The 23,090-nt window shown below is 39.6% G+C and overlaps 1 protein-coding gene across 2 annotated transcripts; it reads right to left on the bottom strand.

Annotated features, from left to right (window-relative positions):
- Window positions 1–4,231: 4,231 nt before the first annotated feature.
- LRRC8B (leucine rich repeat containing 8 VRAC subunit B) lies at window positions 4,232–22,161 on the bottom strand. Of its 2 annotated transcripts, none has more exons than XM_032695992.1 (5): window positions 22,026–22,159; window positions 12,037–12,091; window positions 11,104–11,203; window positions 8,297–10,455; window positions 4,232–7,306 (listed from the first exon to the last, which is right to left on the bottom strand). In XM_032695992.1, the coding sequence occupies exons 4-5, from the start codon at window positions 10,427–10,429 to the stop codon at window positions 7,034–7,036; spliced, it is 2,406 nt and encodes an 801-aa protein (XP_032551883.1). In that variant the 5' UTR covers window positions 10,430–10,455; window positions 11,104–11,203; window positions 12,037–12,091; window positions 22,026–22,159; the 3' UTR covers window positions 4,232–7,033. The 2 variants fall into 2 exon arrangements, with proteins under 2 accessions (XP_032551883.1, XP_032551884.1); XM_032695993.1 differs by lacking the exon at window positions 4,232–7,306 and adding an exon at window positions 7,330–8,241 and having other exon boundaries at window positions 8,280–10,455; window positions 22,026–22,161.
- Between the last annotated feature and the right edge of the window lie 929 nt (window positions 22,162–23,090).

The raw sequence follows: 23,090 nt of genomic DNA, 5'->3' as shown, positions 1-23,090 counted from the left end.
TTAGCATCTCCCTGACCTAAATACAGGAACAGAAGGAATGTTTACCTAGACACACAGGAAATAATTTTCAATGTATCTAGAAGCTTTAGGGGACTCCTTTGCCCTATGGAATTATTCCTACCATTAAAACTCACTTAAGGGTGGGCTGTTAATGAGAAAAGGCAGAGCTGAAATCAACTGGCATACAGTTAAAGAGAGAAAATTCTGAAAAATGTGGGATTTTGCAACTTAATGGAGCTCAAAGCCTTATTAACCATAGTACACTTCTGCAGCACAGCTTTGTTATTTTCCTTTAAAAAACCCTGCAACAAAACAGCAGCTTTTTTCAGGGGAAAAAAAAGTTCCCAAAACTCGACTTGTATTCTCCTCCAGTTTTGTTTTGAGTCTGCAGGGTCATGGAGCAATATTCCCAGGGAAGCAAATGACTGAGATCTGAACTGATTAAGCCTGAAGTCTTAAAAGACAAGTTGTCATGCACTATTTGCTACTTCACTGCTGACTCCAGAACATTTAGCTCACATGCATATTCCACTTCCCCATCTGCCCACTGCTTCAGCTTCTCTCTGACAGTTGAACATTTACAGCACAAACATCTCTGATATATTAAGAACTAAGTGCTGGGCAGCACAAAACATGCAGTGCTTTTCATCAAGGTATCAGAAGTACTACTCTATCGACTATTAATCTTTATCTGTGAGCTTAACTTATTAAAAGACTCAAATTTAACATCATAAATACTGTAACTATGCATAGTAACCTACTGCAATGTAGAATTTCAGTCTCTTTTGCTATGGAATATTAGGCTCTGTTTATACTCTTGATGGATCTGTATAAATCTATGGCAATGAAAATCAATCTGTCTTTATAAGCTGCTAGCATTATTAAATGCAGAAAAACAGGCAGCTATAGTGAAAAAGAAGACTCAGTAAATTTAAAACTTTGTAACTAAAGTTTATCAGTTTCCTCTGAAGCAATGCAGGTAAGAAAATGTTATCAGTTCAGACTATTTAGTGGATTTATTTCTCAAGCTAGCAAAACCACACATACTTGGCATAAAAACAGATTTAAATCAAATAAGATTCAGATGTACTTGCCTTTGACATTGTTGCTTGTGTCTAGCCATTTTTGAAGCCAGAATACTTACCTTTTCACACATATATTATAATTTATATCTACAGAAGAAAACAAATCTTTGTTTTACAAGATCCTTTTATCAAGACATCTTTAAGAATAAAAAGGGTTATTTGGAATAGTATGAACACCCTTAACTCCCACTGGTTTTGGGTGGGAGCCAAGCACATTCACTAAACAGTTACTCAGAAACTCAGCACCTTACAGAATCAGTCCCTGCACAGCCCTCAAGTTACTTCACCAGGTTTCTTTAATGAGACAGGCTGCTTTGAAGGAAAAATTAGCAGTATCTCTCATCAGCCAGATTAAGGAACTGATTCAGGAGTGAAAATGGCTTGCTCTACAACAGTCGGACTAGCTCCTGCTCTAGCTCTTCTCCCCTCTGCAGTTTTTCATCTCCACTACAGGAGTGTCTCTATTGCTTTGACATAGCCACTTAACTTTGCCTCCCTCATAAAAAGCAACGCCAGCTTTGGGTTGCCTTAATAACACTTGCTGAAATACAACAGTTCAGCAACTGCTGCTGGAGAACCTGAGTCATCCCTAAGTAGCAGAAAACTCTCTATGGAGCACAGAAACCGCTATCACTGCTCCATAATAGAGCACTAATCTAGACAAAACATAGGCAACCTGAGGAAAGCTGACAGTGTTAGGGATTAATGAGCCCACAGTCACCAGTTATCATGGGTTATGCATCATGGGACTCTGATTAGCTTCCCTTCTATTCCTAAATTTCCAGGCAACCATCACAGCCGCAGCAACTGAGCATATCTGTTTTCTGATAACAACAATTCAAGACATGCTATTTATGTGCTCTTGAAGAGATTTTTTTTAGATCTTTCTATCCTTACACTTCCTACTTATTCTTATTTTAGATAAATATATTTAGTATGGATCCTAAGCCTGTTTAATACCAGATCTAGATTCAATACCCACGTACGTGCATATATGTAGCTATATACATATATATTACAACTCTTGTAAAGAAGTCATGGCCATTTGGTTTAATAATGTACTACAATAAAAAAAAAAAAAAAGACAAACCAAAACCAAGGATAATTACTTTGCAAGCAAATACAAAGTTACACCCTAAGCAGTCATAAGGGAGACTGATCTTTGTCCCGTTCTCCTACTGACTCAGGTACTTGTCAGACTGTATCAAACTAATTCAGCTTGTTAAACCAGCAGAAAACTAGTACACTAAATAGTGCTTTGCCAGGCTTTTGCATTGAATCAGCTCAGCATAAGCTCCAGCGAAAGCCAAAACAATGGTTAGACCACAGGGCCAAGGCAACAGGGGTCAGAGGATCGGGACCTCCCCTATAATGATGAACACCTTTAGCTACAATGAACAACTTAATTCAAAAAAACCCCAGCAGAAGTGTTTCATGCACAATTTTATGCAGTTTTGCTGCTGAGCAAGGCCAATTTAAAGTGATCCATCAATTCACTATTTACTTGCAGGTTAGCTATGTTTTCAATGAAGAATAGTGAGCTATGTTCCTCCTTTTTCCCTTATATCAAGCCTGAACCCTGGCTCGAGAGATTTTCACGTTGCACTGCCAATGAGATTGCAGTGCCTGGCTTTTCCACGTACCTCCTGCTACGGTTTTCATCCTTTCACACTTTTCAAATACTAATCACATTAGTTGTTTTGCAATGTCTTTTGACAAGAGTATTGGTTCTACAATACATAGGTATGCAAGTAAGAGGGAGGGGAAAAGAAACTTTTATTCAGTGTATTATAATGAAGATTTATAAACAGTAGTGGTAAATTTAGAATTAGCATTTCTATAACAGGAAAAAGCAACAGCAAGTAATAAATGTACCCATTTAACAGCAAGCCCACAAGCACTACAGACTAATACCTGACTGTGTTAAGCACCATGCTGTCATAGCTGCCTACTAGCAAGTAATACTTCCCAATAGCCTTGCTGGGCTAAGTAGTAATAATGATCTTTTAGATCTCTCCTGTCCCTTTGAGCAATTATTCCTTTCCCTTACTCTGCAGGTAGACCCATTTTCATCCTCTATTTTTCACCCCTCCAGGTGTTAAATGCATATGGCTTGCATATCTGTACTACCTGAAAGCCTTTTAGCTGGCTCCTGCCAAGCAGAGAGCACGCTTGTACAAAATAATAGCAAATTCTAAGTTATTAGAAGCTGGACAAGAAGAGGATGGACATTCACATAAATGGGTAACATAAAGAAGCAACAAGAACAGATGTAATGGTTCATTTACTAAACACACTAGATGGAGTTTGGCATCTGAACCCTGCCATTCCAGCCCCAGAGTGGGTTGCTACTCTCCCCTCCTACGTGTCCTAGCAATGGAGCACTGGCATAGACTCTTCATGCACCACCAGGATGGAGACTTCTCCAAATACAGGAATTCCTAAGACATTGATGTATCCTGCAACTATACAGGACTGCAGTATTGCTGCTTGCTTCTTCCTACATCACCTGTCAGCTCTATCATGGCAGCAAGTGAACTGCACAGTCTCCACATTCCCTCTGGGAAATGCATTACCATGCTTGCACATTTGAGGGACTTGCCCGCTCAATAAGGCCAAATGAAGCATGAGAACTTGATCAATTCCTGATCTCCAGAAATACCTAAAGTCCTGCAAAATCCTTCCTAGAAGATGTGCACTGCCTCCTGCTTTCAGGATTGGCTCCTATATACATTCATGATTTACTACAAGTAGCAATATTTATGGCAGTTTAGCCACACGACAGCTGTATGTGCCAAGCTGGGAAGAGAATCATTGCTAACCCACTTCTCCCAGTACAATTCCAGGCTGCATTTGATACTTACCCAGCTCACAAAAATTAGAGAGAGACTTGGAAAAGGTTCTGTAACAACAATTAAGATGGAAGCTTAGTTCTAAGTCAACACAGGAACTTCTCTCCTAGTTCAGAATACGAAAACTGTTTTGACATGGAGCATAATATTATTTCCCACTGCTGTTCACTATCTTCACACTTTCCTGTGGAAGACAAACCTGGTTGCACATAGGTACAGATAACTGGCAGCAGACTTCTGAGCTTTGCATTAAATGCAATGTCTCATATGTAAAATAAAGAACAGTTCATAGAATTGTAATGCAAAAAAAAATTTAATTTTTAACAAAATGTTCATGATACGGAAGGTCACAATACAAAGTTCATAAACACAATACAACACAAACAAGTTGAAAAGCCTTTTTTGATTAGAAGTGATGTTTAATACAAAGACTAGATGCCAACAATACTTATTGTACAAAGTTTGACAGTGGATTTATATATTGATTCCCTGAAAATCCCCTCATTTTGAAGAAATTTTGAATATTAAGGTAATGCCTGAAGTGGATTCAAGAAATTCAGTTACATTTGTCTCCACCCTCAATTCTAAGCACTTGGATTGGGTTTCACGGTACAAAATGGATAGTAAAGGCACACTGTGGTTTGAAAGCAAGGCTAGAGATTATAGCCTTTACACTTCCTGGGTTTTGTCTGGGTGTTTTATAAACACTCAAACATGCAGCAAAAATAATGTAACCCTCTTGAGGGGCTACAGAGTGAACCAATATTTAAGTCTGCAAAAAATGTAACCCATTTAACCTATAAAGCAGTGTCACTATTCTTATGCATTTCTGAGTGTTTCCTCAAATCCTTTGAGGTTACACATTTTAGAAACGAAGTACCTTTCTCCAAGTTATTTCTGTTATTTAACTCCTGATAGAACGAGTGTAAAATGCATGTTTAAGATTATTATTCGCCTTCATCAGTTTGGTTGATTATGGAAAAGGACAGATGCACTGCTAAAAAGTTGAAGCTATTGGCCAAGTCAGGTACTTATTTGTTTTACATTTTCAACACAGATTTCCTATCTAGAAAAAAAGCTTTAAAGAAAATGCTTGCTTAATCTTTTAAAAATTATTAGACTGCAAGTCTTGCGTGTCAAATTCTGGCATAAAGTGTTCTTTAATGTTAAGTTATGAAGTCCAGACAGGCCTATTGCAATTATTAACACAAATCTTGCCACATCAATGCACTCTGGCTTAATCACATGTACCACAACTAGCTCTGTTGGTGAACCATGTAAATTCCTATGGGACTATTATACAACTCAAAATTAGTTGACAGAGTTATAAACAGACACTATGAAAGGAGTTATAAACAGACACTATGAAAGATTGTTCCAGCAGCACTGGTCTCCACACAAACACAACAAACCAGTTTACACCAAACATTTCTAAAACTACAAAGAAAACAATAGTTTTACCACATTTTGGTTCCCTGAGAAGAAAAGTGCTCCAACTACAAAGGTCTTTGGAATGCCATCAGTATAGTGATTAAACATGCACCTCTTGCACTGCTATTGCAGAGATATCGCCTACTTCCACGTTGATCAGACTTGTTTGGGGATTTTCATTTGAAATAAACCTTACACTCCACAAAACTGGCAGTGGAATGGGAGCAAGAGATGACTAAAAATAGTCTAGTACTAAAACTAGTTTTATCTGTGATGATTTGTTATTACAAACTGGAATGCATAGTTAGCAAACTCATGAACACAAAGTCATTAAGAGCATAAATTGCATCATCTGTTTAACCCATAACTGAGATTTTGTATTATTTTAAAGTTTTTAAAAAACAAAGTTTTCAAATATATTTTTGGAAAGCATGCTATTTTTTTCCCCAGGGGCATAACTTATGTTTCTAGTGAACATGATAAACATCATGAGAATTAAGACTTCAAATACAATAAAACAGCGCACAGCAGAAGAATGAAGTCAGGAACCATTTTATTTCCATCCAGTTTTGCATGTATTAAGGATGGCATAAGAGTTTATCCCACCACTGTAATTTATGAAATTATTACATCCCTAGGAGAGGCACAGCTTATAATGCTTCCTGTCTTTTCCTCCCAAGTGCTTATAAGCTGTGTGCTTATTTAGTTTGTTTTAACTGTGTCTTTCTGTCCCTATCTAAAACAAACCTCCTTCATCCTCTCCCCACTAACTGGGTGTGGAGAAGCGGCACTGAGGCAGTCAGTAATGAAAAGTTATAAAAATATTAATCAGCAACATACACTACACTAACACCTGGGATGCTCACAACATACAGAAGATAACTTTGCAACTATATTGCATTCTGTTCACCACCATTGTCTCTGAAGATCAGTAATGTGAAACTGGTTATCTGGTACATCAGTACAACAGTTATTTCAGATTCTTCTGATTCCTCCCAATTTCTAGGCAACAATTTATTTTATATTTACTATTTTTAAGACAAAATGCTGAAACTGGTTCTAGGTATTTAATAGCAAGATTCAAATAGCATCTTCCACAATTATCAGATTAATACGTAGTACTTGTCAAAAGCTTTAAAAATTATGTTGCAAAATTACTTTCAGTATACCTCATGCAATTAAACTGCTCAAATAGTTTAAACTCTTAATTTAATACATTCTTAGTTAGAGAAGAGTTCATATTTAGAAACTAATTCCAGACAGTCCTTAGACTTCATATGGCAGGAGATGAAACTGTTTAAAATCATCACTACCAACAGAAAAAATTCTCATAGGAAAAAAGTATGTACACTCTCACAATAGCCAGGCAATCAGCTCTTCTATTTCAATAGTACCTTAAGCATTTAACTGAATTCTTCCAATCAGTAGAACCTAACCAACAATTTATGTTTCAAATTTTTCAAACATGTTTACCTGTAAAAGCCTGTATTTTTTGTTTGAATCTAAATAATTTTTTCTTTTCCAATACAATCAATTCAGTTCAATGCATTTAAGACTGATTTATAAATTGTTCTCTCTCCTTTGTTTCTCTCTACCAATACAGGTCTTTAGAGAGATATTAAGCAAAAAACTTGTAGAATGCAATGATGCAGTTTCATTTTAAACTTAGGACTTATCTGAGCATGTCTGCAAACGCTCTCTTACACGAGGTGGAAGTGTTTTTAACAACCTTTCTTCTACGATTAGACTATTTCGCTTTAAGAACTGACATTCTTCCAGTTCAGCAGGAAGTGATTCAAGATAGTTTCCAATGAGCTCTAACTGAACAAGATTCGGCAGCTGGCCCACAAAAGGGGACAAATTCATCAAACTGTTATTTCCCAGAAGAAGAAATTGCAGCTTTTTGCATTGAAATAATCCATCAGGCAGCATTTCAATCTAGAAAAAGGAAAGAGAAGAACAAAAATAAAGTACATTAGAAGTTGTTAGCCTATGTGCAGCTGCATGTTTTGACATTTACCATTTGTATTTTTAGGGTAAAAAATCCTCTTAGTTTATGAAAGGATAAGAAAAAAGGAAGACTGTAATGCTTCTATCACTATGTGATCAACCGCTTGAGAGCACTACAATGGTTTTATTGTACCTGTTCTGGTAACAAAGCTACTGGCAGAAGTCAAGACAAGCATGGAAGGGGAAGCATATACCTGTGTGCATGCACACAACTACATGCAAAGGAGTGCATGCAAAGGAGTGGAGGTGGCAGAGGAGATAAAAAGGCTACTGTCTCCTAAGGGTCATTTAATGAAGGACAAACAGACTGTAGAGAGACAGTACCAGCTCCTGTGTTGTGAAACCTTTACAAGCAGTTATCTGTGCAGTTCAGGAGTCTTGCTCCACACTACTGACATATAACTTCCAAACCCAACCTCACCAGCAAAACAATTATAAACCTCAAAAGAAGTCTGAAGTCACAAGCCTGAGCACCACACTAATGAGCCAGACAGTTTAGCACTGCTGATAAGGTTACCAACCATAATTATTTCCCTCTTCCCAATGGGACAGTTGAGTTGTTCATCAATTAGCTGTTGATTTACTACATCTTTTCGTTTCACATTTACCATTGTTCACTTCCATTAAAATACTACATAGGATAGACAGCTGCAGGGAAAGGGAAGACATGTTTCTGCAGCCATGCTAACCTGTACTATCTCTGGATCAAAGCCCTTACAGACCAGTACTTATGCAGTATTATGTGAGCTTTGCTGATACCAAAGTTTTAGTAATTAAACAAGCACCACGCCTTTTTTTCAGCTTTCTGGGTTTACTTTAATCATTTTGAGCCAGAGGCTGTTCCAGAAAAAATACTAGGTTAAGTTTTGGTGGGGTTTTTTGGGGTTTTTTTGAGTAGTAATTCAAAGTTCTACTTACATGGTTCTTTGTCAAAGCCAAGTACTGCAGATTGGTCAGAAAACCGATTTCCTCGGGGATGGAGGTTAGCTTATTATAGCTAAGATCCAAATAGTGTAATTTTTTACAAAGAAATAGCTGCAATGGAACACTTTTAATATTATTATAATTTAGATACAATTGTTCCAGGTTCGATAATGCACCAATCTGCACTGGGACATATGAAATACTGTTGTGCCACAATTTTAAGCAAGAAAGGTTCTTAAGATGTTGAAAACTAATTATTTCTTCCACCGTTCTGAGATTATTTTCTTTTAAGTCAATTTCATGCAAATTGTTTAGTGTAAAAATGGAATGGGGAATGCGCTCTAAATCACAGCAGATTAATTCCAAGGTTCTCAGGTTTACCAGCTTCTTCAGATTATTTAGCACTATCAGTTTATTTCCCTCGTTGTTGATACACAAGTGTTGTAAAGAAGGCAGAAGATCTGTAACCACTTGAGGTATACGGGAAAGGTTGTTTTTCAAGTGAATTGATCTCAGATTTTTTAGCCCCTGAAAGCCTTCGTTGTATATGGAGTTGTGATGATCTAGCATGAAATATCCTGTTAAGCACAATTCTTGTAGGTTTTTTAGATGAAAGACCCAAAATGGAATTCTTCCCATCTCGCTAGATTTCAAGCGCAGTGTTTTCAGATTTTCCTCTAAAAAGCTGACTGCTGGATAATCCATTGTTAGTGATGAATGATAAACATTGAGTTCTTTGAGATTGACAAGCTGAGTCACAGCTGAAGGAAGTTTGGCTTCAGGAATAAGTTCCAGGCTTAGGACTTCTATTTCTGTCAGTTCAAAGACACTGTCTGGAAGACCATTTAACATGAAAAGGTGAAGTTCAGTCTTGTCTTGGGAATTTCTTACTAGTTTATTTTTCAGTTTTTCCACTGACCATTCATTGTTAAGATTTATCTGTTTGAGTTCATTTTCACTCAAATCAGACAGGAATATTGAGAACCGTTGGGAATAAAGAGGATCATACTGATCTGCCAAGTGGAGAATAAATGCGAAGTCATTCTTTACATCAGGTATATCAGTGTAATTACTTTTCTCTCTCAGCTTCTCAAAAGAATATTGCTTAAGTGAACTTCTTAACATCCACCACAAACTGTAAGTACAAGTTAATCCATAGAAGATCACTAAAACAACATAAAATGAAGCCAAAACTTTAAAAATTTCTGCTAGCGAATAAACACACTGGTACCTTTTGTAGCCTGTAAAGGCTTGAACATTAACTACACAATCAATTTCAAGTGTAATAAATGATAAATAGTAGGGGACATAAATTATTATTATGACAACTACAAAGACTTTCACTATAATCTGTTTCATATACACTGTATATACGACATCCTTTTCTTCGGCATGGAGTCTGAATTTCTTCACTTTTTCAAATATAGCTTTAGCTTGTTCCCCTTCTTTTTTGTCAAGAACACTTGAATTTTCTCTTCCTGTTGTTTCCAAACCAGGTTGTGAATATGGCAGGGACTGTCTGCTGGCCCCTATGTCTCCTGAACACGCAGGTGATGAAATCACTGTTTTTGATTTGGCTGTTGGCAACTTCCTCGCAGACTGCTCAGCAACTGTTTCTGAGAGGGCACGTGTTGTCCATGGAGAATCAAAACACTTCTGAAGAACGGCTACAAAGTGCTCAAGCCTGGAACTTGTACTAGGATAGTAAAGCCAGAAATTACTGCAAGCTGCAAAAATAAAGGTATGCAAAAGCACTAGGTATGGGAAAAATTTGGCAAACCAGTGAAGCTCTCTCTCATAACATACTGCATCGATATAGGAATACTGCTGCCGATGGAGATAGTTCTGGATTTTAAGCGGGATGATTATCGGTGCTGGAGAGCCAGCCGACACGTTAAGGTTGGCTTTAACTGAATCCCAAGGCACAGCACAATGATTGTCAAATTCTAGCTTGCAAGGAAGACAACATAATACTCTGGTTTGAGTAAGCTGGAGGGCCCCAGCGAGCACAGCAAGTAGCAGCATTATCATGGTGAGGTAATACCAGAAGACATCCCACCATGGTTTTAGTATTTGGTAGGATGACTGGGCATCTGCTAAACATTTGAGGTCTGTTAGCGTGATCATGACTTTCGCCTGTGAGAGAACAGCAGCTGGTAGAGGGAAAAAAAAAAGAAAGGACGCTGTCAGAGAATTGTAAAAAACAATTTATCTCACCATTAAACACTTTAAGCTTATTACTGTTTTCAGAGTTTTAAATATGTGTAACATTTGGCCTAGCCTCCAGAGCATAGCAAAAGGATCCAAGAACTCCTGGCACCTGACCCTAACCATCATCTTCTGGATTTATTTTAAGGAAAGGTACTTGGAATACAAAAACTTAAAACAGTGAAACTAGCATCAGAGATTAGGAGAAAATATATTTGGGCACTGTTCAAGTAGAAGCAACAAGCAGGTATAAGTTAAAGAAGTGGTTGATATATTACTTGCAGTCCTTCACCACCATCCTAAACTTAAATAACAGAAGTGATTTCTTATTCAGTGTGATACATTAACATGATGTCTCTTGTAATCTAGAATTTTCTACCAGATTAAACAATTCTAACCAATTTAAAAAATACATAACAAACTCTCCAAAAAATATTTTGCATTACATATTCTTATATATAATTCCCCATCTTCTCCCATCAAGACAATTAAGCACATTGACAGAACGAAAATTAAGCTAGCACAATTTATTATTGTTCAATACTGTAATTTATATATAAAAATGTCACATTTAAGGTTTGAGTCATACTTACTTTACTAATTAAAGAGAATAAATTACACAGCACTGCTCAGTCAGGAGGTCTACACCTTTTAAAATTCCTTGGACATGCCATCTTTACATTTGTCTTCATTCTGGATGGAGAAAACATTTAATATACTTATTTTTAGTGGTTTAAACTAAATAAAGAGCAAACATTTCAGCTTTCATTAGAACTGCTGCCTCATTGTGGATCCATTAAGCTCTGCATTGCTACAGCTACATAAAATGGAACAGTACATACTCATATGTGATCATGCAGAATGTGAAGTCAAAGTTTTGCAGTCACATCAACACAAACCACTCCCCCCCTCAAGGAAACTGCCTACAGTTAGGCCCTATTTCAACTGGGAAGTAATGTGGTTTTTTTTTCCAAATAACTATGAACTTGTTACCTGGGAGACCGACCCCCACCTCACTACAACCTCCTTTCAGAGAGTTGTAGAGAGTGATAAGGTCCCCCCCCTTAGCCCCCTCTTCTCCAGGCTGAGCCCCCCAGCTCCCTCAGCTGCTCCTCCTAAGACTTGTGCTCCAGACCCTTCCCCAGCTCCGCTGCCCTTCTCTGGACACGCTCCAGCACCTCAATGTCTTCCTTGTTGTGAGGGACCCAGAACTGGACACAGGATTTGCAGCCTCATGAGTGCCAAGCACAGGGGGACAATCACTGCTTGGTCCTCCTGATACAGCCCAGGATGCCATTGGCCATCCTGGCTACCTGGGCACACTGACAGCTCATGTTCATAATATATTAGTACTGTACATTTCAAGTCCAAACAGAGGTGATGAATTGTTGTAAAAAGTCAAACAATAGCTGAACTAAGGTAGAACCTTATTCTTACTCCACATTCACATTTGAAAAGCGAAGGATGACTGAAAATAACTCTTGTTGCATTGACAAAGCTGCTTGTAATAGAATGTAAAAACTTACCAGGCCCACTCAAGGGAAAGCAGCTGAAGGAGGACTGGATGGTTCCAATACACTCCTGGAGAGAAAATAAACTGTCATCAAATCATGAAATATTTGGACTCCAACAATGAGAAACATTTGAAAAGTCAAAATTATCACTGAACTGGCTTAAAAAAGTGTGAGAGACCTAATTAGCATGAAGATGGGAACCTTCTTTTCCTGACAATCATGTAAACCTCATCAGGGACTTGGGCAGATACTAATGTTTCAAGAAGGTATTTGATATAACTAAATGCTTATTGGAGCATTCTTGGGGAGTAGGGCATACCTATTCAGTATAAAGGATAGAATTCAGAGTACAATAAAACTCTTGGATAAAGTATTTTCCCTAAAAGTTACAGAAAAGAAAACAGAAAACGAAACTTAAGCCAATTCTGTGAAAACCATGTACCTGAAAATACGCATCACCCAGTACCCCTTCAAGCAATGCCATAATACTAAAAAAAAAAAAAAAAAGTTTACTTTTTGTAGAGATTGAGAACTCAAAGTGAGACTGACCTGTGTAACTTTGTGAGGTCTGTTTTTATGAAATGCTTTCTTTGTCACTTCTATACCTTGCACTGGAAAGATGCTAGTGCCTATCACAGATCTCAGACAAAAAGACTACATTCTTGCTGTGGTATTACAAGACTTTCTAGCAAAATCAAGTGTCACAACACTAAGTATTTAAATACTTGAACTCTGGACTAGTGAATGGCTACTTTTTGAAGCCTTCCAATGAAGCAGGTGTATCCATTACAATTCTATATATATGAAATAAAGCTTCCCATCAGAGGCATACACAGTACATACAAGTGTAATGTAAACATGTAAATTATTAATGATAATTTTGCTAAAGATGTTTTTCTTTCAAATCCTGTCTGTATGCCAAGAGTGACTAATCAAATGGAATAATGCTGAACTGTAATGGGTTTGATAAACCTCATCTCCAGCAGCTTTCAACTCATATCAAAGCCATAAGAGCTTTTCAAAATGGCCTAACTCAATTGGCAATCTTTCTTAGAAGATGAGAGAGTGAAGTTTAGCCCCAGGCAAAATAATGACTTTAGGAGAGTTACTCCAGACCAGTGCAGAGATACAGGCCAGAAAAATAAAGTAATAAAGATCACTAACATCTAGGCAATTTTTAGTTACTTCAAGACTTATTAAATCCGATCAATAGAAACATACCTAGAATGTGAATAAAAGGTTGTTATTTTGAAAAACACTATCTACAAGCATCAAACACCCACCACCACCCCCAGCTGCCAAAAGGTTACTTAACATTGCATTTCTGTCATTGCTTACGTAATTTTAGGCACATTTAGTTCAGGGTAGCTCTGCAGCAAGGTATCTGCCTTGCTTGTCCTCCTCAAAGGGTATTCAACTGGTGTTTCTGACACACTAATTTAATCAAAATAGATTTATACAACTAAAACATATCCTGAGAGGTATTCCTGTGGCTTCTCTATCTTGCTTTTTCCCCCTCTCCCTCAAAGAAACACAGTCACCAAATTTTCAGCCAATCTCTTAAGACTCAAGTAGTTGCTTCTCAACTTCGATAAGGAGATGCTGACATTTTTAGCAAACATGTTTGTTCTATCAATTTACTATCAAAAGTGATTCCTGAACTACAGCACCAACTTAGCTTCTAGCTAGTTTCCAAAGTTTTGGATGGAACATTAAGTTCAATAATAAACTAAACACACAATCAGTTTTGCTTCACAGGCAGCTTTGAGACTCCCCTATGGGATGCCTAGTTCCTGCCTACGGTTTCACATGCACAGCCTGAGCCTCCACTTGCAAATAAGCCCTCATGAAAATTCCCAAAGGAAAAAAAAACAAACTCTACCCATACACACACTCATTACCCAACACAGATCTTTCCTGGCAAAACCTTCCCCTTCTATTGCTGTGCTACTGTTTCCTTTCTCAGGCATTCTCTGAAAACAAACAGCCAGGTACTGCAAGAGTTCTGGTGCGAGTCTGAACTTCATAAAGAATGATACTGTCATACTTGCTTTTAGCAGAAGCAGTCAGGTAACTGCCTCTCCCTTTTTTAAGCAGTAGACTACTGAATTCAAACACTGCATTTGATACATGGTTTTTCAGAATCTGTACTTTGGTCACCTGTGAGCACAGGCAGATTCAGTTGTAGGACCTTTTTGATGGGGATTGTGTTTTTGAATCCGTATTCCACTGAATGCGGAACATACAAACAAGATTAGAGAAAGCTTCTTTCCAGTTCCTTCTGAAGAAGGTCACAGGTGATAATTAAACATGTATAAGTGATTATCCCTTTGTATTTAAAATAAGCCCAAAGACATTCCAACATTCTATATTAACCAGCATATTCCTCAAGCACCGGATGTTCACAATGGCACTAACACTATTACAAGTTTGCCTCTCAAATAATCAAGACCTAAACTCCTTCCAAACACTCAGAGACTGTAATTACAACTACAGACGATCTCAACCATCTGTACCTGGACTAACTAGAGGTCTTGCCTTTCTTAAACACTCCCACTCTCAAGACAGGAACATAAGATGTAGAACAGTAATAGCAAAGCTTTATACTGTTTAAGAAGCAGTCCTTGCTCTCTGGAGAAGGCTTACGTAAAACTATATAGCCAAATAATTCCTGGGGAAAAAATTGTAAACATACTTTAAAATTTATTAAGTTAGGCTACACTTACATTTTTACTTTACCAGGCTTACTCTTCTCTGCTACTGCTTCAGAGCTAACTGCACAGCACATACGCTGATAAAAAATCTGGCAAAAATCAAGCAACTACTACTCATCTCTACCACTACCACGCCTTCATCAAGCTGAGAAGAATAGGAGTCCAACATGGCAAGTATGTTTCATTTTCCTCAACTACCTAAAAGTCTGAACATTTCCAGGTTCAATACAAAAGGCCTCAGGCAAAAACCCCACAGCCTAAAGGCAGCTTCACCTGAACTCAGAGTACACATCTTTATTTTATTACTTTCTTTCTCTCTCTGGTACACTTAATGCAAGAAAAAATACTTTATTCTGCAGTATAATCTAAATTGAAAATATGCTTTACTCCAATTTGACTTGCTTTAAAAGCATAAGATTTACTCTTCATATCTCACTGCGCAAGATTAGATACATTACATTATGCATTTCCATCCTATGCCTGCAGCACTCCAGAAAAGACCATTGTCTTCCTTGAGCCATATTAAGTTCTCACTAAATATCATTGATAGCCAAGTATTGAGCCTTTTCTCTATTCAAGGAAACCCAGTAAAGAGGTCAAATTTGGTTGTAAAATATGTCACTGGTCAAACACTCACTGGGGAGATGCATCATCTTCAAACATTCCAGCTGCCTAGGTAGTTAAAATTACACACCTGTAGGCCACATAATAATGAATCGTATCAGTTAGGTCAGTCCAAGTGCATAAAGTTACTTGAGTTTAACTCTGAATAGCAGATGGGAGGGAAAAAACCAAGTCAACTACTTTGAAGATTTAACTCTGTAATGAAGTTGCTTTATAAGATACGTATTCAAAAGTTAAATGTGCTTTTTATTTAATACTAAATTAATTAATTTAATTAATCTATCCTGTAGAGCAATTTTAAATACAAATTCATATATAAATACTTTGACTGGTAAAAGCACTTTCTCCAGGCCTCTCCTCAAGTTAAGTCCAAAGTGCTAAGGACTGTGTTGTAGCCGAAATAGGTCACAACCTATGCTCCTAGAAAGACCTGTACTAGCGAGAAAGAGATTGCTTAAACTGAAGTTTATAACCAAATAGATGGTAGGTGAGAAAAACAGTTTACACAAAAAACTCTGAAAACCAAAATGCAGAAGAACTGACAAGCAGGTACAAACCTAAGTTTCTGAACAAGTATGTTTCCCAATTAAACAGGTAAGCCATGCAATGGTAAAATAACTACAGTAAAATGAAAGGTAGACCAGCTTTGTTTTGCATGTAATTGTATCGATGTGACTGACTGCTTTTACAGCAAGCTGTCTACTTGCCCAGAATGTATTTATAGCCAAGGTGCTTTCTCAGATCCCCAAACAAGCAGAACCCAGACTTTGAATCAAATCTGAACATTTCCAGTAAGCGACAGTTAATACTGAGACACTAAAGCTGTACAGTTTTCTAACTCAAACACACATTAAAAAAAAAAAAAGGTTTTAACTTAAGAGACCTCTTAGCATCTAAAATACTGACTACAATAAACATCAACACAAGCATCTGTTTAGAAGAGAGTGCTTTGTATTTGTACTGGTCATACAATAGCGACGTATCTTGTTTCATCCTAATATTTGACAAGTAATTTAACTTATTTGTGTTCTCACTGGAAACTCTAGCACTCTTTTTATTTGCTCCATTAATTTACATTTCTTCAAGCAGTTGTACATTTCACATATTCCACTTTAAAAAGGAAATTATAGGAAGACTGCCAAAACTCCACATTGGTATTGCCCGCTAAAAAAGAGTTCTATCATGAGTCTCCTTGGCAATTCCTAAAGAAACATAGCAAACCTCATTAACAATTTTAGTTATTGGAAAGAATTCCATAAGGTTTTAAAAATAAAAAAGTATAACAAATTGTAGTGGTTCTGAGTGGAAGACCATGGTACACTGAGGTGTTAGTGATCCACTCTGGGCAGTTAACAGGTTCAAACCTATGCCATGCAGATCTTTTGTCCACGGGATTAATTTGGCCAGATCATAAGAAGTCTGCAGGTAAACTCCCACTTGGTACCTGGGATTACTGCAAGAAGTTCTCTTATGAATGTCTTTCCTTGTTAACAGCAGAAATGATGCACAGAGTTGTTTTCTTGTAAGAAAATTCTATAATAGGTTGACTGATCAAACTGAGGTAACCCTGTCCACAGGCAGAGTCTGCACAATGTGCTCCACAAGGATTAAAGGCTCAGTCAATGATACACAGTCTGTGTTCCCAGTATAAACAGATGTAAGATTATTTATACTATTCTCCTTCTTTATAGTGTCAAACCCAATAAAAAACATTTCTAATTATACTGTACAGTGCCTGAGTATCTTTCTCACTGAGATTATCATGGACCAGCACCTTTCGGTGCAAAACAAACCATATAGATTTTTTTCCAGAACATCAGTTCTGAACTTCTCATGAAGTAATAACAAAGAACAAGTCCCAAATATCCATTATGTGACACCACACAATCTGATCACATCTCACTCATTTTCAACACAAAGAAGTTAGTATGTAAAGTAAAGCACTATCTTCTCTGTCAGCCCCCCTTCCCCTTTTTTTGGTCCCCTAACACTTACAAGTTAACAAAACCTTCAGTATTAAATAAGATGTAGGAGAGGGGCATGTATTCCTACTACTCTAAAGTATCTATACACTGTGCAACCTGCTCTAGGTGAAGCTCCTTTAGCAGGGCTCAGAGCAGGTGATGTTCAGAGGTCCCTTCAACCTCAACCATTCTGTGATTCTAAGAGACTAAAGAATTGTATTTTTAAGCTTGGCATTAGACAGTCCATAAGGAAGTACACACATTAATGCAACAGAAAGTCAGTGTATGTTAAGTCTCAAAAAAAGGGATACAAGCAGAACCAGCACCCAAGCAGTACAAGAGAATTTTTGTACAAATAATGTTGAAGCCAAGCACATTCAAAGCACTTATCAGTTATTTCCTTGTATGCAAGCCTACCTTTTGTTTTAATGAAATGCTAATGGATTTGTGATGTAATGTACTTAATTCACAGCAATGTACTTAATTCATCAACATCTTCCCAGACAGGTTCATGGTATGACAGATCCAACAAAAATATAAACAAGAACTTCATACATATTTAAAGAAACAAAGAAATCCAGTTACAAATTCATGGCTTTTTTTTCTTCCTTTCAAAAAATCTGGTGCTCAACCTGTAAAAATTAAACAGAGCTAGCCAGACCAAGTAGGTGCATTTCATTGATAAATGAAATGGTTTTCTAAACAAGTGGAGTGTAAGAGATTAAATCTAGGTTACAGAAAAAAAAACCAAACCAAAACCCAAACAACTTCCAGAGTGACTCCATACCATGTCAGCAAAAACAAAGCTGGTAATTTCACAAAAGTTACAAGCAGTTCACAGAAAAGGAGACAGGTCACAGGCCATACTAAACAAAGGAAAGAAAAGAAGAGGTATCTGGTTGCTTTATCCAATTAATAAATACATAATGCAGAGTAATACGAATAGGAAGATACTTAAGAGGTTGAGGTGATTATGCAGCCAGCTTGCACTCTGCTGGAGGACTGGTAAAACCCTATTCCATTTTCATTTCAGGGGAGTTTGGATTTGACATTTGATAAAACGAAAGGACTGAAAGACAAATTTCCCATTGCACATACTGTGTGATAGCTACACACAAATTACATACCAACACCTAAACACAACTCTACGGTTCGAGAGCTGCACATCCCCATGGGATCAGGAGAGCCAAAAGCAGTGCTGTGCTTATCAGAAGCATCTCCCGGGACAATGCTAAGTTTCAGAACCGCAAACAAGTGATCAGACTTGAATTCTACAGTAAATCCACAAGTAATCCTTCTTTGTCTCCTGAACAAACACCAAGTTAGTTTAGGACCTATGTTCACCCTGTGTACTTCCATCAAGACCAAGTATGCTGTGCAACAGCCCTTTACTGCGCAGAATTTCCTTTTCTGAGTAGGCTGTCTGAGCAGACCGAACAGCGGGTAAGGTTTTTCAAACAGCACTACTACAAGAAAAACACTTTTTGGTATGAAGCCAAGTTTAATAACTTCAAAAACAAGAGTCAAGGTTTTATCATCAACTGAATCAATTAAGAACTTTGAAGTAAAAAACCTCTAACCCCATACTTGTAAGAAACCGAATAATACTTTGAAGCAAAGCGGACACTACTTTTAACTCCTCTTCAGTAAAACACTTGAGTATTGACATATCCCATCTCACTTCAGTTAAACAATATTTTGGTGCTTTCCTAACTTTGAGTCAGTGTCACCACAGTTAGTATTTAAACGTTACTGTTTAATAAAAAGTATTCACTTGGAAAACAGTTTTCCTGTACTGCAAAGGCACGGGTAAAGTAATAATCATTTTCACACTTGCACTGGCATGGGTTTGAAATGATAGTTTGTCTTGTAAATAATTTAAACAGAGTCTAGAAACAGAGAGGTTTTAGTTAAAAATGTCCAAATTCCCTCACTTCTTCAAATATTTTGAATTACACAACAAATGCACATCAAGACTGTTTTGATTCAGATGGAAAATTAGTTTAAAGGACAAATACTTTAGCATTAAAATCTAAATGTGCAATTCTTCAATTTCAGATCAGTAGACCTTTACATTTGGATGCAAATGAACTTTAGTTATCAAAAAATAGTGAAATAAATGTGAAAAATAGTGAAAAAAATAGTGAAACAACCTGAACATTCACAGATTACTGATATTTTCCCCCAAAACTAAGGCAATAATGTTTGGGAAATAAGGGGTTACATTTTCTGGGGTTTGAAGTAAGAGCTCTAAAATCAATGTCACTTTAATTAAGCCTGAGTAAACTAAATGACCATAGATTTATAGCTGCTGTGCCACAAAACTGAAACATTGCTTCCATTAAACTAAAATCACAACTCAAACTATTATCACCCAAAGAAACAAAGTGTTTGTAACAATTAGCAGCAACCAGATTGTGTTACTACCATATTCTTATTGGCATCACTGGCCCCCTGGCATTGTCAATCCTTTGGTTTCTCACAGTCAACCAAATTCTCAATTCCAGTAGAATAAATTGCATTCCAGTTTACAATATTGGAACATTTCCTTATGATGGAAATGCACTCACATTATTTATTTCAAGGTGTGTAAACACATTGTTTTGAAACAGAAAGGATAAATACCGCCCACAGGTTAGTGCACAGAATACAGACAGCAGTGTGAAACAGATAGGCAGCACAGAGATCCATATAAACCACACCTTACCCCCTTAGTCACATGAAACATCCATTTCTAATCCTAGCTTTAAGGCTTTAGCAGTAGGTATTGTAAGCTGAAATAGTACTACTAGTACCACAGTCTCTTTTGCTACCTGTAGCACGTCAGGTAGATCAGGCACAGCAGCAGCTAAAGGAACTTAGGATTTCCCCCTCCACCACCCTTCAGACACCCCTTAGAAAAACAATTATTTGACAGTGACATACTACTCTATCAAGTTCATTTTACAAGGCTGAAATGCTGATGGATGTTTCTTTAGCATTGTTGGTCCCTGCCTAAAAATTATTCAACATGCTTTCATTAACTTCAAACAGTAGCTGAATTGGTAACTTGCTATAAACAAAAGGCAGTTTTCTTTTTCTCCCCATGAAAATCCTGTTTTCCTGAAAAAGGAAGAAAAATACAAGTCAGACCAGCAACTCGCTCCTCTCAAAAGTGTAAGGGAACAAGCATGTTAATACTGCAAATTTCTGGAAGTTACATGAATCCTACTGAAGCCGAAAGTCAGTTACATTATGCTAATGTAAAATTCAGTAGAATGTAATAACATATGCTAATGTAAAACTCTGTGATAAACATTTTGTTATCTAGCTACAACAGAATGCTCTAAACACTGGGGAAAACCCTTAAAAAACCCCCCATATACTAACTACTGGTTCTCTACTACAGTCATTCTCCTTTCCACTCTCATTTCATTTCATGTCCTTTGCCCTGCTCAGCACCACAGATACTGACGAAAAGTCACTCAGGATAACTCTTCTATTCCCCACACAGTCAGCTGAGCTACACAGAGTAAAGAAAACACACAGTTAGACAATACTTACGTTCTACAAGTACTTTAAAATGTCACTACTTAAACCTCATGGGCTTTGCTCTCACCCCCGTCTTGATAGTTTAAATTAAATAAGACAGATCAATAAGCCCTGATCTGTTGCCCTTCCTGCTAGGAAGGTACGTAAGGAAAAATTCTGAGACACTAGAAATAACTATACCTCACCTTATTTATCCCTTCAACAAACAGATAAGGAAAGCTGGGAGTCAGCAGCTTAAATACTTGAAACCACAAGTGGCCACACAGTTCCTAGCTTATTCTGGGACTACCTCAAAGGTATGCTTTTAAATGACCACATTATAGGCCAATTCAAACAGTTTACCTCATCACATAATTAATTACATTCTTAACATAAAATTAGCTTTAGGGAAGTCCCCTTTAATCAATCCTACAGAACCGGTCCATTGCAGCATTCAGTATGGACAAATTCTGAACTGGAGCCAGGAAGGTGCCTCAGTTTCACCACTGAACAGATGGGCCCAAAGCAAGCCTGGTGTCGCCAGGGCAACTCAGCCAGGGTGCAAGCAGAAGCAAGAGCTGCTACAAGATCGCTGACTTCCTGAGCATGAGAAATGCATTGGCCAGACAGAGGAAAGGAAGAGAACAAAAAAGAGGACTGTTTCTTGTTCGACACGCAGAATTGCCAGGCCTCAACACTGAGTTTAACTCTTCTCTCCCTTCCGGGGAGGCTGGGACTTGGCACCCGCCTGCCCCTTTCCCCAGGGCAGGTGCCGCCGCCACACCCGGGGCCGAAGGTGGCAGCTGCGGGGCGAGCCCGGGGCTGAGGGAGGCGGCCCCAGGCGACCTGTAGCGCCCGGGTCACCCGAGGACACGCAGATACCGGTTACGCAAACCAGAGAGCGGTTTTGTGCCGAGCCCCGCCCGCGGGTCCGGGGCGGGCACAGCCCCGCTCTGCGCCCCCCGACTCGGCAGCCCCGCGGCCGCGGCAGGTGAGCGGCCCCGCGGCCGGGGGAAGGGGCGGCCGCCGCGCAGGCTCACCGGGACAGCGGGCGGGCAGCGCCGGGCGCCCCGCGGGACGGCAGCGCCATCCTGCTCCGCCGGCGGAGAGGCAGCCCCGGGAAAACCGGGGGGCGGCGAGAGCCAGCCGCCAGCCGCCCTCGGAAAGCCCCGCTCCGCCCCTCCCTTACCTGCCGTCGTCGCCGCCGCCGTTGCTGCTGCTGCTGCCGCCGCCGCCGCCACCCCTGCCCGTGCCGGCCGGCCCGCCCGTGCCGGTGGGACCGGTGGGAGCGGCCCTCCCGCACCGCCCGCTCCGCGCGCTCGCTCGCTCGGTCCGCGCGGCAGCCGCCGGCGCAGCGCGAGGCACCGGCTCCAACCGGCGCGTCTCGGGCGCGGCCCCGCCCGCCGCCCGTGTCACGTTACCGGCCCCGCAGCCAATGGGCCGCGCCCGGCGGAGCCGCGGCCGGGCCGCGGGGCGGGGGAGCCGCGGCGGACAAAGCGCCGCGCCCGGCCCCGACCCGGCCCCGCGAGCACCGCAGAGACACCTCACCTGACCGCCCCTGCCGGCAGCTCCCGGCACCGCGGTGTGCCTGCCCGGCTGACAGCCCCCCGCTGCGGGGCGCCGGCCGTGCCGACCCCTAGGCAGCAGCCGCCCCCTCGGTGCCGGCATTTAAACAGCTCAAGCCGCGGGAGAGCGGGAGGTGGAGGAAGTGAGAAAGTAATTACCGCCAGCCGTTGGAGAATAAAAATAGAGAATGCTACACTTGCAGAGAGGCGATTTAATCCTCCCGGAGGCCTCAGCTGGGTGCGGGCGGAAGGAGCGAGGCTGGTCCGGCCGTGGGAAGAGGGGCTGGCGGTGCCGGGGAGGGTAACGGCGCGAGTACACTCGGTACAAGCTACAGCCCGCCGGGACAGCACCGCTGCACCTGCCCTGCAGCAGTGGGAGTCCCGCCACTGGGGCCGGGGACACCTGGTGTCCGCCACCCTTTCTATGGTTCTTCAGCTCCACTGAAAACCTGATAGAAATATAATAAATTCCACAAATAAACACAATGTTAAAAAAAACCAAACCAAAACAAACCAACTCCATCACAGATTCATTTGATTTTCCTACTTCACCTCCCCTTTCTCCAGCCCGCAGAGCAGCTCCCTCCTCCAGATGTCCGAAGAGGCTGATTCTGCTGGGTAAAGGCATGAAAGCCTGAAAGAAAATTTTGATACCTATCTAGATTTTTGCAAAGAACTGGGACAAATGG

Source organism: Chiroxiphia lanceolata, chromosome 9 (assembly GCF_009829145.1).
Source record: "Chiroxiphia lanceolata isolate bChiLan1 chromosome 9, bChiLan1.pri, whole genome shotgun sequence".
NCBI lineage: Eukaryota > Metazoa > Chordata > Aves > Passeriformes > Pipridae > Chiroxiphia > Chiroxiphia lanceolata.
This window is presented reverse-complemented; position numbering and strand designations above follow the sequence as displayed.

What these genes read in the sequence shown, in the direction of transcription:
- LRRC8B (XM_032695992.1), bottom strand. Translation starts at nt 10,429, where the DNA reads ATGATCACGCTAACAGACCTCAAATGTTTAGCAGATGCCCAGTCATCC. An exon ending in TGGCTTTGACAAAGAACCAT is followed by an intron (nt 7,307 to 8,296) that starts GTAAGTAGAACT and finishes TCCTTTTTCTAG; the next exon opens with ATTGAAATGCTGCCTGATGG.